The sequence below is a fragment of the Nerophis ophidion genome, linkage group LG09 (assembly GCF_033978795.1).
Source record: "Nerophis ophidion isolate RoL-2023_Sa linkage group LG09, RoL_Noph_v1.0, whole genome shotgun sequence".
Lineage (NCBI taxonomy): Eukaryota > Metazoa > Chordata > Actinopteri > Syngnathiformes > Syngnathidae > Nerophis > Nerophis ophidion.
The window spans coordinates 7,375,011-7,391,586 of record NC_084619.1 but is presented as its reverse complement, the minus strand read 5'-3'; the positions used below and the strand labels follow the sequence as shown (position 1 = coordinate 7,391,586).

The following is a 16,576-nucleotide window of genomic DNA, read 5'->3' as shown; positions in this document are numbered from 1 at the left end:
ATTCACACACTGATGGAGGGAGCTGCCATGCAAGGCGCTAACCAGCACCCATCAGGAGCAAGGGTGAAGTGTCTTGCTCAGGACACAACGGACGTGACGAGGTTGGTACTAGGTGGGGATTGAACCAGGGACTCTCGGGTTGCGCACGGCCACTCTTCCACTGCGCCACGCCGTCCCTACTAAAGCAGCTCTTGTAACAATTTACATGTTATGTTCTCAATGCACTCAACAGTACTCTGGAATGCCCTCCCGGTAACAGTTCGAGATGCCACCTCAGTAGAAGCATTTAAGTCTCACCTTAAAACTCATTTGTATACTCTAGCCTTTAAATAGACTCCCTTTTTAGACCAGTTGATCTGCCGTTTCTTTTCTTTTTCTTCTATGTCCCACTCTCCCTTGTGGAGGGGGTCCGGTCCGATCCGGTGGCCATGTACCGCTTGCCTGTGTATCGGCTGGGGACATCTCTGCGATGCTGATCCGCCTCCGCTTGGGATGGTTTCCTGCTGGCTCCGCTGTGAACGGGACTCTCGCTGCTGTGTTGGATCCGCTTTGGACTGGACTCTCGCGACTGTGTTGGATCCATTGTGGATTGAACTTTCACAGTATCATGTTAGACCCGCTCGATATCCATTGCTTTCCTCCTCTCCAAGGTTCTCATAGTCATCATTGTCACCGACGTCCCACTGGGTCATTATTGTCACCGATGTCCCACTGGGTGTGAGTTTTCCTTGCCCTTATGTGGGCCTGCCGAGGATGTCGTGGTGGTTTGTGCAGCCCTTTGAGACACTAGTGATTTAGGGCTATATAAGTAAACATTGATTGATTGATTGATTGATAAACAAGGACGTGAAAATTATCCTCTCTACAAGCAGCAAAGCATTCCAGCAGGCGTTCGCTCCTATGTCGTCGTCTCACAGCGATTGAAGTTAAAATGGTCTTATCTTGTCGGGAGAACGACTTGCCATCGCTTTGGATCTGAGAGTTCCATATAATGTCCCCTTTCTTTGTGCATTTCTACTTGCTATTTTTGAGCTTAAGGCTCAACAGTAACTGAATGCCATTACATTACGGAATGGAAAGAGGATCAAAAAGGAGTCACGTGCGCAAATAAAAATGAGTGCCGTTTAAGAAACTTGTAGTTAGCGCATTAACTTTGACAGCCCTAAAAAATACATTTTAAATATATTATCTAAGGAAGACTATTACAACTCACAGTTGTAGTACAGTGTAGAAATGCACCCAATTGCAGGAAATGTAGTCTTGAGCTTCAACATTTCCTTTCAGGACTTGAGTGGTCGCACTTTGTTTTAATAGGAAATGTTCTCTTTTTTTTCTGTCAGTTTTTCCTCAAAGGGTGCGCACATGCCTGTATTTACCACGGCGACGCTTGGAACCAACTATCAGCAATAAACATGGGTTTACTGTATATTACTCTTGGCGACCAGAAGTAGATTTCTCTATGGGAGCATGAGTGTGTGCATAAAAGACACAACCAGCAACAATATCGTACAAGTACGTTTATACTTGACTATGAAGGAATATGTTATTTTTAATACTTTACTTACTATGTAAAGATTTGTATTTACTAAAAAAAAATCCCCTATGAACAATAAACAAAAAAAAATAATACTTTCACAATTACAATTCAGTTCAGTCCAAAAATTTCAATAGTCATGTTTATATTTCAGATAATGTCTAAAGTTTCTATAAACAGGGAAAATAAATAATTTGATGGATCCAAAGGAAAATAGAAGTATTCCATATCTCTTACTGCAGAAAAGCCCATTTAAAATGTATATGCTGCTTTGGCAATGTATTGAAAAAGTAAACAAAACACAGTAAATGGTCAAAAATCCATCCATCCATCCATCCATCATCTTCCGCTTATCCGAGGTCGGGTCGCGGGGGCAGCAACCTAAGCAGGGTCAAAAATCGTGAATTTTTTTTTTTAGACATATCTGTGGGGAAAAGGTTCGGTTACAATACAAGCTGTCAGATTTCGAAGCAATGCTAAATCAGCAATGATCTCTATGGACTTTTGAATAGACGCGGCCACAATGCTTCCAAACCAAACCAAAACTGTTACAAAGGACATTAATAAAAGATGATCATGTAATAAAGTGGCCAGTGACTATAAACATGTGACCCCCACCAGTGGTTGTGGCCTTAACCAACCCCATAAAGCAGTGGTTCTCAACCTTTTTTCAGTGAACATTTTTTTAATTCAAGTACCCCCTAATTTTTGGTTGAAAAATAGATAAAAAATTAAAATAAGTGAAGTGTGAAGTGAATTATAGGTATATAGCGCTTTTTCTCTAGTGACTCTCGTGGCGCTTTACATTGTGAAACCCAATATCTAAGTTACATTTAAACCAGTATGGGTGGCACTGGGAGCAGGTGGGTAAAGTGTCTTGCCCAAGGACACAGCGGCAGTGACTAGGATGGCGGAAGCGGGGATCGAACCTGACGCCCCATAATACAGCACTATTTCATCAGTTTCTGATTAATTAAATTGTATAGCAGTGCAAAATATTGCTCATTTGTAGTAGTCTTTCTCAACTATCTGGAAAAAAATATTTAAAATTAACTAAAAACATGTTGAAAAATAAAGAAGTGATTCAATTATAAATAAAGATTTCTACACATAGAAGTAATCATCAACTTAAAGTGCCCTCTTTGGGGATTGTAATAGAGATCCATCTGGATTCATGATTCTAAACATTCCTTCACAAAAAAATAAATCTTTAACATCAATATTTATGGAACATGTCCACTAAAAATCTAGCTGTCAACACTGAATATTGCATTGTTGCATTTCTTTTCATAGTTTATGAACTTACATTCATATTTTGTTGAAGTATTATTCAATAAATATATTTATAAAGGATTTTTGAATTGTTGCTATTTTTAGAATATTTAAAAAAAAAATCTCACGTACCGCTTGGCATACCTTCAAGTACCCCCAGGGGTACGCGTACCCCCATTTGAGAACCACTGCCATAGAGCATTGTGATTCTAAAACTGTGTTACGCCAAATAATCCCTTAATTACATATTGAAACACAGTCTTACTGTTCAAACTGTGTGTAGCGTTTCAGTAGCCAAAAATATTAAATATACGTGTTAAAAAAAACAAAAAAACTGCCTTGTTTTTATTGAGTATTTAGGCCTACTACGTTACGTGATTATGGTCATTATGGTGGTACTTGGAGAGAGTGTTTTTTTAGGTGGTAAATGGTGAAAAAACAGTTTGTTCATTGATCAATACCTGTGCTTTGTCTAATACAGATGGCAGACACCAAACGTCTCGTGCAGCTTCGGAGGTTTGCCAAAGGCACGGGTGGGCTTGTCTTCCTCACAGCTCTTTCAGGTATTATGAAAAAAAATGTAATTTAAAGTAGAAGATGTGTTGTATTGTTACACCAAGAATAGGCCATACTTAGAGTGCTGCAAAAAAATATTTACATCCAAATCACAAATATGTATTCTGATTTTAAATTGATTCATAATTAAAAGACAAATATTGAAAAAATAAATACATATATTTTATTAAGAATCTATTTTATTTTTTATAATTTTTTTGGTCATGTTCGCGCTTATTAACTGCAGCCAAGAGTAACCTTTTTAACTTGTTTTAAAAAGGTTTTTTAATCATTTTTTAAACAAAATGATATTGCGGGAGTTGTGTGTTGAATCGAGAATCAAATCGTGAGTCGTAACATTTCCATCCCTAGGCCATACATGGTTACACAATAGTTCACTTTAACCCTAAAACTTCCTCACAGTTAAATTCTTAAAAACTAAAAATATTTAAAAATATATATATATATATATATATATATCAAGAACACAGCGCTTATATTACCTTCAGTGGTTTAATAGAACACACAGGGACGGCGTGGCACGGTGGAAGAGTGGCCGTGCGCAACCCGAGGGTCCCTGGTTCAAATCCCACCTAGTACCATCCTCGTCACGTCCGTTGTGTCCTGAGCAAGACACGTCACCTTTGCTCCTGATGGGTGCTGGTTGGCGCCTTGCATGGCAGCTCCCTCCATCAGTGTGTGAATGTGTGTGTGAATGGGTAAATGTGGAAGTAGTGTCAAAGCGCTTTGAGTACCTTGAAGGTAGAAAAGCGCTATACAAGTACAACCCATTTATCATTTATTTATTTGACAATTGTCAACATTTTTCACAATTACAGTTTAGTACTAAAGTTTATGTAATATACAATTACAGCGGTCATTCACACTGTCTCGTCGACACGTATGCACAGGGAGCGCGTGCACACATACAAAATCAGTCGAAGACACAACGAACAATTTGCAGTCATGTTGTTGTTATGATAGAATATACATTCATTGACAGCTAATGCTAGCTTTCCAAATTGGTATTATTAGCTAACAACACCCAAAGGTAATCCGTGTGCATGTGTTACTACGTACGTACGTAATTACATCATTACGCTCGAAAAGCAGTAAGAGGGCGGGATATATTGTATAAAATAAATTGGATAGTTGGCGCCCTCTAGGCATCTGGTAATGATGCAAATAGCCCTTTTAAGTGGTTCTTCAAAATATATATATATATATATATATATTTTTTTTTTTCACTGACTCATTCCAGATGACAAAAAAAAGTACTTGTACAAACATTGAAATCTTTTGACCCAGTTGTTTTTTTTATACTAAGATAAACAGGTACACTGTTTAGAGAAAACACTATTGTTTTTTTTAATGTTTTTTGTGTGTTATGTTTAACTGGTAGTGTTTTAGTCAAGGGCGTAGAATTGGGTAAGGACGCTAGGGACACGTCCCTACCAATATCCAGCCGCTACTGTGTAGTCACTATCAATACAAGCGCTGCCCGTAATGTTTAGTCAATGATTCTGGCACAGAAAGGGTTAAATGTAGGTCTCTGCTAGAAGTCCCGCCTCTAACCTAAATATCGCTCCCTGATTGGTTGCCGCTTTCATGCTAACTTACGTGTGATTGGCTGTCCCCGCTGTCACTCCTCACTGTGGAAAAAAACAGTCCCACCTATCCAGACGTTAGCTCCAAATTAGCACTGCATCTCGTCTTTTCCTCCGCTTTTTTTCAGGTGAAAGTCAATGCTCTACCATTGTTAACCCTCCCCGGAGGTGAAAGTTAACCTTAAACATGTGAATTCAACTACTTTAGTCCGTTTTTTAACATCGTAAAAACATCAGCTGTCTTTTTCTACGGACTGCAACAGTCCGTTGTTATGGATACATGACAACAACTTCCATTCACACCAGTCGTACGTGCCTGAGGCGGAGTGATAGCCTACGCTGTGATAAGGCTTTAGAATAGTAGCCGTGCTCAAAGTTTAAACCACGGTTAACAGCCAATCAGATCGCCGGATTTCACCTTTCCGTTTTATTTTTTTTAGTTTCATGTAACATATTTACAGTACAAAAGCAGCAATAGAAAGAAGTAAATGAATAGAAAAATTGTGAGTGATTTAAACACAAGTTGGGGAAAAGATTATTACAGTTCATTTATGTTTATTTACAATGTTGTATTGCATGAATGTATTTCTGATGTCGTTGATGGACAGTAGGCTATGTTAATTGACAGTATGATGCACAGTTGCACTACAGCCCTACACTAAAGAGTAAAGATGAGAACTCTTTGAAGTTGTCTCCTTTGTTTTCATTTTAATTACTTTACCCTATAATATCTGCATGACGTGAAATTATGATTGCTAATGTAAAAAAAAAAAAAAAAGTAAACTTTCAGAGTGCTCCCTTCGAGCACTTTTGTGTCCCCACCAATCTCAAAATCAAATCTACTCCCTTGGTTTTAGTCTTAGTATTTTATCTGTTTTAATGGTTAAGCTTTTATTGTTCCAAATATTGCACTTTAAGATGTATTTAAATGAAAACTGCGTTACAAATGAAATAAATTTTTATATTTTGTTATTTCGGGCGAGAGTTGTGGCATCCTACTCTGTTCAGCAGTCCTTGAATGCATCGTAAAAACACCTCTGTCTTGTATTTTTGATGACCATGTTCTAAGAGAGCACAGCTTTTAGGTTCAATGTGCACAATTGAATATCTTAGTTGCTCAGACAGTAATGTTATTGTACAAGTTTAGATTGGGATATGTCACTTTCCAAAGGAAATCTGCACTTAAACATTTTTTTTAATCGTTGACAGTCATTATGAAAGACATGACAATGGATGTTTTTTTTTTTTTTTTATGCACTCTAAATATTTAATAAGTGCGATCAACAGTCCGCTTACAATGGAGCTTCAGGCAGCGGCTTAATTCTGCCTATAAATCCCTTAAAAACATCCAAACACCACTATTAATGTTTTATATACATGATGTAAGTATATATGTAATGTGGTAACGGGCACATTTATAATATTTAATATCCACCGTATTTTTCAGATTATAAATTGCTCCGGAGTATAAATCGCACCGGCCGATAATGCATAATAAAGAAGGAAAAAAACATATATAAGTCACACTGGAGTATAAATCGCATATTTGGGGGAAATTTATTTGATAAAACCCAACACCAAGAATAGACATTGGAAAGGCAATTTAAAAATAAATAAAGAATAGTGAACAACATGCTGAATAAGTGTACGTTTTATGATGCATTAATAACCAACTGAGAAGGTGCCTGGTATGTTAACGTAACATATTATGGTAAGAGTCATTCAAATAACTATAACATATAGAACATGCTATACGTTTACCAAACAATCTGTCACTCCTAATCGCTAAATCCGATTAAATCTTCTTCCTCGGCGTCGCTTCTAAACAACTCTGCCAACTCCAAAGGTAGACAATGCGCCGCTCCCTCTTCTATCGCTACGTCGCTTACGTCAGAGTAATCGTCAGTTGCAGTTCCAATTAGTCCAGCCTTTCTGAATCCGGACAGGATGGTTTTGGTTGTCACTGAAGCCCACGCTTTTGTCGATCTGTGTGTGTGTGACGATTGCTGATATACGCCTAGTCTCTTATGTGAATGAGATAACTTATATTATTTGATATTTTACGGTAACGTGTTAATAATTTCGCACATAAATTGCACCAGAGTATAAGTCGCACCCCCGGCCAAACTACGAAAAAAACTGCGATTTATAATCCGAAAAATACACTCTGTATTTTGATCATTTTAAGCATACGCGGCACATTGTTCTCACCATTTCTGGGGTTCTCAATGGCTGTCAAAGTATACCAACTTGTCGGAGTACACCCTCAGCCATCTACTTTCTAGGTAAGAGGCATGATTTATAATCTATAATAAACTTCCAGGGATCAAGGAAATGAGGAAACACCTCGCCAATCAATCATGTCAAATTATAAAAAAAATGTACACAGTGTTGTTATGTATTGTTATGTCTTTGTTAGCACTGATACTAACTATTTCTAATAGCTGGTTAATATTCAAGTTACGGAATGTAAATGGAGGCTTGTTGGTGCTTTTTGAATGGTTATTTAATATATTTTATGGGCGGAATAAAGCATACTTTTACTTACGCTTGTTTAATATTTAAATGCATTAAAAAAATCCATCCGTCATGTCTTTCACAATAATTGTGAACGTTATGCAAAATTCCCCAAAAAGTGCAGTTCCCCTTTAATGGGGATAGACTTTGTCTCTTGTTTTTATGTTAGCATTCAAGCTAACAAGCTGCTGCCAGTCAGTCAGTGAGTTTATCAAAGTGCAGTTATCAATCATGTTTTTTTTCAAAATGTTTATTTTAATACCAACCGTTTGGAGTTTTACAGCGGTTAAAATTATTATTTTTAAATCCTTAAGTGTTAACCATCATAAAACAGACGCTGTGTAATGGTCATTTAGTGGTTATTTACTTTCAGAAATTTCTGCCATGTGATGCTCATAAACAGTATATGAAGCTGAGTACAGAACCCCGACCATATTTGTTGCAGGCGCTTTTGTGGCTGGATTGGACGCTGGCCTGGTGTACAACTCGTTCCCTAAAATGGGAGAACGCTGGATCCCAGACGACCTGCTGGCCTTTTCTCCCACACTGAAGAACGTCTTTGAAAACCCTACAACTGTTCAGTTTGACCACAGGATCTTGGTAGGTCGCAAAGACATGCTGGGACAGGAATTAGTCACATGTTTGGGCGTCACCTGAGTCCTCTGGAACACTTTTTTTCCAGATCTAGCTCTAGAATACCATATTTCCCAAACAAAATTTCAGAAGAATTAAAACATTTTTCCAAATATCAGCCTCACCGGACTATAAGCTGCAGATATATAGGTTGTGAAATGAGAACGACACTTGTACTTCCGGTTCAAGGCACTAAACAGAAGGAAGTACTGTAGACTAAGGGTGTCAAACTTATTTTAGCTCAGGAGCCACGTGGAAGAAAACCTTCCCATTTGGGCCACTCCGGTAAAGTATTTGCATTAAAACTTAAAAATATAGACAACTTCAGATTGTTTTTTGAAAATAATCTTCTTGGCAAACACTTAAAGTTAGTTGAGTCTGAGGAAAAAAATTGTTGGGAAAAGAAATCGAGTGTTGGTAAAATGCCACAACAAATTATTCAAATATTACCATTGTGTAATAAACAAAACAGTTATCAAAATGACGCCAGAGTTGAGATCAAGGTAACATAACTACACACTTAACCAATGTGAACATGGTAGATTTAAGCTTAAAATAAAATAGAACATAAAACAAATGTAGAACTTTTTTTTCTTTACAATGGAGTTCAGTGTGCACATCGTGCATTCAACCAATTGCAAGCACTGTACGGAACTCAAACTAAAAAGATGGGTCATGTTTACTTAAACCTTTGCATCTTACCAATTCGTTATTTTATCCGTTGATTGGATAATTTCCAATGAGAGAAGGTATTGTGCATCAATATTTTCATGCACAACAGGACCAGCTGATTGCTTGCACCTGCGCTGATTGAAGTAGCGGCAGCCAATCCAGTCAGCGGACACGTCATCTTTAAACACTGTCATGTGTGATGTGGGTCACACTTGAATTGCTATTGCGACAACCAAGTGAACACATTTACAACAGCAGTTTCTTTCAGTAAAAAATGCAGCTAATTTTTATATATAGCAATCTGATCTTGCGGGTTGAATAAACCTGTTCAGGCCTGAGCGCTGTAAGTTTGACACAACTGCTAAAGACGTTCAACCCACAGCACATGCAGTGACTGAACTTGTCCAAAAGATGGCGCCATAGCACAAATTAACACCTTTTCAGTGTCTCTGTGAGTTTTATAAAAACTATTTGTTGAATACAAATCCCTATGGCCGTTAAAGAAAAATCCCTAAATTAGCCGCACAGTTTTATAAGCCACAGAGTTCAAAGCGTATGAAAAAAGTGGCGGCCTACAGTCAGGAAAATACGGTAAATCCAAAAAGAAATCCATAAATTAGCCGCACCGTTTTATAACGGGGGTTCTTCCGAGGATGTCGTAGTCGTAGTGGTTTGTACAGTCCTTTGAGACATTTGTGATTTAGGGCTATATAAATAAACATTGATTGATTGATTGATTGATATAAGCCACAGAGTCAAAGCGTACGAAAAAAGTATCGGCCTCCAGTCAGGAAGATACGGTAAATCCAAAAAGACAATCCAATCTTTATCTTTTTCCAGGCAGTCACCTCTTTGACCGCCATCACTGGGCTCTATCTGTTCTCCAGAAGGATGGTGCTGCCCAGGAGAGCTAAGATAGCCATCAGCCTCCTGGCAGCAATGGCTTACGGACAGGTAATTGTGCACATAAGTCTGGTGCGCTGCATGTAAACAAACTTGGAACTGTCCTGCTTCCTTCCTCAGGTGGCACTGGGGATCAGCACCTTGTTACTGTACGTGCCCACTCCGCTCGCAGCGACCCACCAGTCTGGATCCGTGGCACTTCTATCGCTGGCCATCTGGGTTCTGGCCGAGCTCAGGAAGATGCCCAAATAACGATGGACATGTTTCATCCATGTGGAGCCAGAGGATGTCGCACCACCGGTGAGAACGCAGCTCTACGCACAAATTCAAAGCCTATTTTGAACTAAGGCATCAAACAGCATTTTTTGTTTTTTAGACTAATAAAACACTCACTCAAAACTCCATTCTGCCTTTAAGCTGAACTGAATATTACTGTAAAAAAAAAAAAAGTATATTTAAAGGGGAACTTTATCACCAGACCTATGTAAGCGTCAATATATACCTTGATGGTGCAGAAAAAAACCATCTATTTTTTTAACCGATTTCCGAACTCTAAATGGGTGAATTTTGGCGAATTAAACGCCTTTATGTTTATCGCGCTGGAGGCGATGACGTCAGGATGTGACGTCGCCGAGGTAACACACCCGCCATTTTCATTTTCAACACATTACAAACACCGGGTCTCAGCTCTGTTATTTTCCGTTTTTTTGACTATTTTTTGGAACCTTGGAGACATCATGCCTCGACGGTGTGTTGTCGGACGGTGTAACAACACTAACAGGGAGGGATTCAAGTTGCACCACTGGCCCGGAGATGCGAAAGTGGCAAGAAATCTGCCGCCAGACCCCCATTGTATGTGCAGGAGTGTCTCCACATTTTACCTGCGATGCTAAGGCAGACATGGCACAGAGATGTATGGATAACCTGCAGATGCATTTGCAACGATAGTCAACGAAATCAGAAAGGTGAGTTTTGTTGATGTTGACTGCCAGCTAATCGATGCTAACATGCTACGCTAATCGATGCTAACATGCTATTTACCGGCGGTGCTAAAACAGACATGGCACAGAGATGTATGGATAACCTGCAGATGCATTTGCAACGATAGTCAACGAAATCACAAAGGTGAGTTTTGTTGATGTTGACTGCCAGCTAATCGATGCTAACATGCTACGCTAATCGATGCTAACATGCTATTTACCGGCGGTGCTAAAGCAGACATGGCACAGAAATGTATGGATAACCTGTAGATGCATTTGCAACTATTTTACGTTTCCTTCCACCCACATTTAATGCGAAAAAAACACTAATCGACGGATTTAAGTTGCTCCAGTGTCACAAGATGCGAAAGTCCTGATCGTTTGGTCCGCACATTTTACCGGCGATGCTAACGCAGCTATTCGGCCATGCTATGGCTATGGATTCGCTCAATAGCTTCAGTTTCTTCTTCAATACTTTCATACTCCAACCATCTATTTCAATACATGCGTAATCTGTTGAATCGCTTAAGTCGCTGAAATCCGAGCTAATGTCACTATATCTTGCTGTGGTATTTCCATTGTTTGTTTACATTGGCAGCACTGTATGACGTCACAGGGAAATGGCCAGTGTCTTCACAGAGAGCGAAAATAAGGCACTTTAAAGCTTTATTTAGGGATATTCCGAGACCGGTAAAATTTTGAAAAAAAATACAAGAAGCCACTGGGAACTGATGTTTATTGTTTTTAACCCTTTTGAAATTGTGATAATGTTCCCCTTTAAGTTATGAACCAATTCTTACCAACATATTGAGCAGTAATAATCCTTTTATGCCTTTAAACCAGGGGTCTCAAACTCAATTCACCTGGAGGCCACTGAATGCAGAGTCTGGGCCGCAAGAAAAGATTTGTTAAAAAAAAAAATGTTGCCTACTCCTCAGCATGTCTAGTTGTATAATGATGTTACAAATTGTATCCCTTGTGCACCGCAACTTTCTCTGTGCAAATAAGACACGTCGGGGTGGTGCTCTCCCGTCCAAAGGCAAAACCCAGTAATTCAATTTTGGTCAAAACTGAGCTGATAATAATTTTGGAGTTCCTAGGTGATATGCTTTACATTAGTGTATGCGATATTGTAATTTGTTCCGTAAGTAAGCTGTTACGCGCGTGGCAGGACCTAGCAACCTAGTAGATACAACAGAAAAACCTCGTATCTCAAGGGACCGATCGGAGCTTCATTGTCAGTCGCCTTATTGTCTTTAATGAGACATTTGCACGAATGGGGGCCGACGGTCAACCTGATTATGTGATATCATGGCACCAGGGGATATTTGGAAGATTGGCCCAGGACGTTGCAAGCACCTTCATTAAATGTATTGTTCTTGATTCTTCCCCTTGCATACTCTTTTGGGCAGATAACTGTGGAGGTCAAAATAAAAACTGGACGCTGTAAACGGCTCTTGCCCAATGTGCAAACGCAGAATGGGGCCCACCCGAGATTGTGATAAAATATCTGGAGAAAGGGCACACGTTCATGAGAGCAGATTCAATCAATCAATCAATGTTTATTTATATAGCCCCAAATCACAAATGTCTCAAAGGACTGCACAAATCATTACGACTACAACATCCTCGGAAGAGCCCACAAAAGGGCAAGGAAAACTCACACCCAGTGGGCAGGGAGAATTCACATCCAGTGGGACGCCAGTGACAATGCTGACTATGAGAAACCTTGGAGAGGACCTCAGATGTGGGCAACCCCCCCTCTAGGGGACCGAAAGCAATGGATGTCGAGCGGGTCTAACATGATACTGTGAAACTTCAATCCATAGTGGCTCCAACACAGCCGCGAGAGTTCAGTTCAAGTGGATCCAAGACAGCAGCGAGAGTCCCGTCCACAGGAAACCATCTCAAACGGAGGCGGATCAGCAGCGTAGAGATGTCCCCAACCGATACACAGGTCCATCCTGGGTCCTGACGAGCGGTCCATCCTGGGTCTCGACTCTGGACAGCCAGTACTTCATCCATGGTCATCGGACCGGACCCCCTCCACCAGGGAGGAGGGGACATAGGAGAAAGAAAAGAAGCGGCAGATCAACTGGTCTAAAAAGGAGGTCTATTTAAAGGCTAGAGTATACAGATGAGTTTTAAGGTGAGACTTAAAGATTCTACTCAATCCATGATTCAATCCTAGATTCAATCCATGGCTCAATCGGCAAGAAAATGAAAGCTCAAGAAAACATCTATACGTTTGATGACTTTGTAGATCTTTGTAAGACCGCATCAAGATAGATTGGTTTTCCTTTTGTTTTCTCAAAATCAGCTAGAAGTGAGTTACTAGGTTTTGCCTTTGGACGGGAGTGCTGTGCTCAACAAAGAAATATTGCAACCCCCACTTTTCCTGGAATTGTCTTTGCTCATCACGAACCTTTCTCTTCACTGCAGGCTTTGAAAAAGACATGTTTGGGCTTGTGGAATATATTTGTATTAAGGCGACGCACAGAGAATAATGTTCTTTCCGCCATGTGTGTCGTTCCGCTTTTCCTCCCTACAGCAACACGGCGGTCGGCGGATAATAGCCGTCCAAGTACCGGGATTGCGAGCACAAAAAAGTGACGGCTCCCGGAGTGTTTTCCGGCGTTATATAGAAATATATGTATTGTTCATCCTGTGAGGCAATGCAAATCAAACAATAAAAAAAAAAAAAAAATAACGGTTTGAATTGGTCCAGGTTATCAGGGACTGTTATTACTGACGGACAGGTGTCGCGGTGTGACTGCAGCCAGGCACGTAAGGAAATCCCCGTCTCCATGGCAAGTTTTTCGTCTCTTTCACTCACTTGCCACTTTTCCACTAATGCAGGGGTAGGCAACCCAGAACGTTGGAAGAGCCATTTTGGACCCAAATAACACAACACTGTCAAGCACCATTCATATAAAACTTGCGGGCCGCACTAACGAACTTTCAAAATGGGGTAGGGGCCGCAAAATAACGTCTCGCGGGCTGCAATTGGTCCACGGGTTGCGTGTATGTTACCCCTGCTTTAAACAAATAATGCACAGTCAGTTTGCATAGTAACTGTGATTTTTATTATCTCTGTACAAAATATACATATTTTCCATATGTCATGTAACTAGTTCAGAAGCTCGGCTAACAGAAGTCGGTACAACAGGTTAGTTGTCAATATTCTAGACAGATTACATGCGGGGAATAGACAGGTCTGACTTGTGGCAAGGAGCAATCACACGTACACATGGCGGAAGCCATAATTATGATTTTATTGTGTTTTCTCACAGAAGTTATTATTGCTGTCTGGGTATTCAGTTTTTTAGGGGAAATGCAATTTCTTTGTGCTTTTTGATGTAATCTCTTCGAATTAAAAGTAGAATAAATAAAAAGGATGTGAAGAAAAAGGTTTATTACGTCTCTGATTGGTCCTTGCCAAGTTAAAACACAGTATTTCTTTCTTAGATGATAGACGGAATGTCTCTTCTTTGGCGTTAAGAGAAAATAGGATCTTTACCAGTACATACACACAAATATGGATTTAGGCTAATTTAAGGGGTTTTGAAAGTGTGAGCCAGTTGGAACCTACTTTAGAAGCTTAGAAACACAAGTGAAAACTCCAAAGTCAAATATAGTCAGTGACTTAATTCCCATAGGAAACATGAAATCAATTGTTTCAGACTCTTCAGAATACCTTGTAGCAAGTAACAGTGTTTACAATCATACAACCATTTTACGTTTACTCAATATAACAAAGTAAAACTGGTCACCCAAATTCCTGTAGTGAAGGAACAGGAATTAATATTGTCGCCTAATGGCATGTTTTATGCTCAAATGGCTTTGTTGTGTAATGTACAGTACAAGTCAAATGTTTGGACACACCTTCTCATTTCAATGCGTTTTCTTTATTTTCACGACTATTTACATTGTAGATTGTCACCGGAGGCATCAGAGCTGTGAATGAACACATGTGGAGTTGTGTACTTAAAAAGGTGAAATAACTGAAAACCTGTTTTGTATTCAAGTTTCTTCAAAATAGCCACCCTTTGCTCTGATTGCTGCTTTGCACACTCGATGAGTTTCAAGAGGTAGTCACCTGAAATGGTTTTCATTTTACAGGTGTCATAGTTTTGATGCCTTCAGTGACAATCTACAATGTAAAATAGTCATGGAAATAAAGAAAACGCATTGAATGAGAAGGTGTCCAAACTTTAGGCCTGTACTGTTTGTAAGCGTATTTGTGTAATAAACTAATACATTTGTATTGGTACTACTGTACTGAGTAGTCTGGCGTTGGAGTAAGTTCCATTTCTTGTACTATGGTTATTGTCACATGTAAAAAGGACACTTGAATTGAAGTTTTTTTGTACATTTTTCTCCCACCATTTTTGTTTTTTTGGGGGTGGAGGCGTTTGACTTTGGAGCTTTCACTGTACACAGCTGGAAAAACGCCAACCATTCAAATGAATTAAAATCAATTCGATCTGTGCTTTCCCCCTCCCCCAACATGTAACATGTTTTTTTTTTAAAGTAAAATTAGATTTAGAATTATTTTTTTTAATACAATAGAATGCACTTCAAACAACCTCAGGAATTTCATGAGGTAATGTAATAAAAACGTACAACATTGACCTTGGAAAGTGGACTTCTTCAGTACCTCCTTTCAGCTGCCTCTCGGTCAAACACACCATCAGCAGCTTTTCCATATTTCCATTGATAAATGTCTGCCATTTTGACTTTATTTTGACATCCTTGGCTGGCTTTATTGACTCATTCGATACAGTCTACCTCGAACTGCATCGCCAAGTCGTGTTCGGTCATGGTTTTAATGATTTATTTCTTTAATTCGGTGAATACTATTTGTTTCTTATTCACACCACTGTCCTTCACAGTCACTTTCTTTCTTCCCATGGTTGGAAATCACGGTTAAGTCAATCTCTAGCTATAAGGTAATGCTCATGAGTAAAGACAGGATGTTTTGATCACTTCTTACACTGTTCATAGTGGCATTCTCTTTACAAAACCTGGGTAAATTACGGACGGCCAGACGTTTTTAAAATAACTTTTTTAGACCTTTTACATCAAAACTGGCCACTATTATGATATGCAGTGTTTTTTTTTTAAATTACCGTCAGTCCTAAACTATAGAAAGTATTTCAATGGTTGGAATCCGAGCTTTTTAGGAATATAAGAGTTATGGTAATTTACGTCACAGCTGCTCAGACAGGCACCGAGCAGTGTGGACGGGCTTTGTTTCTACAGAGTGTTTCCAGAGCGGCCGGCCTAAAATGTGAGCGTCAGGGACACTCGCGGAAGCACATTTGTACAACAAAGTTCTGCAGAAAAGTGATATTACATCAGATTGTAGCTGTTCTTATCTGGCCGTGTTTGTTGCGTTTCGCTTCATTGCAAAAAATGTCAATCGAGGAGGTGGTGTGAGAAGTAAAAGAGGAGGGACGTTCATATGTTTTTAATATTCATTGTTGTATCGTTAATAGTTTATATCCTATATCCCACAGTCTTTAATTTCATGTACATTCTGGGTGTCTTATTCAGTAAAAAAAAATTTAATTATATTGCATTTTTTGAGCTGGTCTGTCATAAAGTTTTTAGCATTAGTGTTCCTGAAAAAAGGGACTCAAGCACACATACTGTACAGCAGATATATATCTATATTTTTTCAATACAGGCCAAAAGTTTGGACACGCCTTCTTATTCACAACACAACTGATGGTCCCAACCCCATTGATAGAGCAATAAATTCCACTAATTAACCCTAATAAGGTTCACCTGTGAAGTGAAAACCATTTCAGGTGACTACCTCTTGAAGCTCATCAAGAGAATGCCAAGAGTGTGCAAAACGGTAATCAGAGCAAAGGGTGGCTATTTTGAAGAAACTA

The 16,576-nt window shown here is 39.3% G+C and overlaps 1 protein-coding gene across 5 annotated transcripts in view; it reads left to right on the top strand.

The window, feature by feature from the left end:
• Nucleotides 1-16,576, top strand: part of LOC133558962 (cytochrome c oxidase assembly protein COX15 homolog) — a 31,362-nt gene that overhangs the window by 8,900 nt on the left and 5,886 nt on the right. For 2 of the 5 annotated variants that reach the window (XM_061910176.1, XM_061910172.1), the window contains exons 6-9: nt 3,288-3,369; nt 7,931-8,085; nt 9,631-9,744; nt 9,814-9,993. In XM_061910176.1, coding sequence (XP_061766160.1) covers nt 3,288-3,369; nt 7,931-8,085; nt 9,631-9,744; nt 9,814-9,945 — 483 coding nt within the window. In that variant the 3' untranslated portion in view covers nt 9,946-9,993. Of the gene's footprint in view, nt 1-3,287; nt 3,370-7,930; nt 8,086-9,630; nt 9,745-9,813; nt 9,994-11,516; nt 15,201-16,576 lie in introns of those variants that run through there. The other 3 variants (XM_061910174.1, XM_061910177.1, XM_061910173.1) reach the window with 3 other exon arrangements.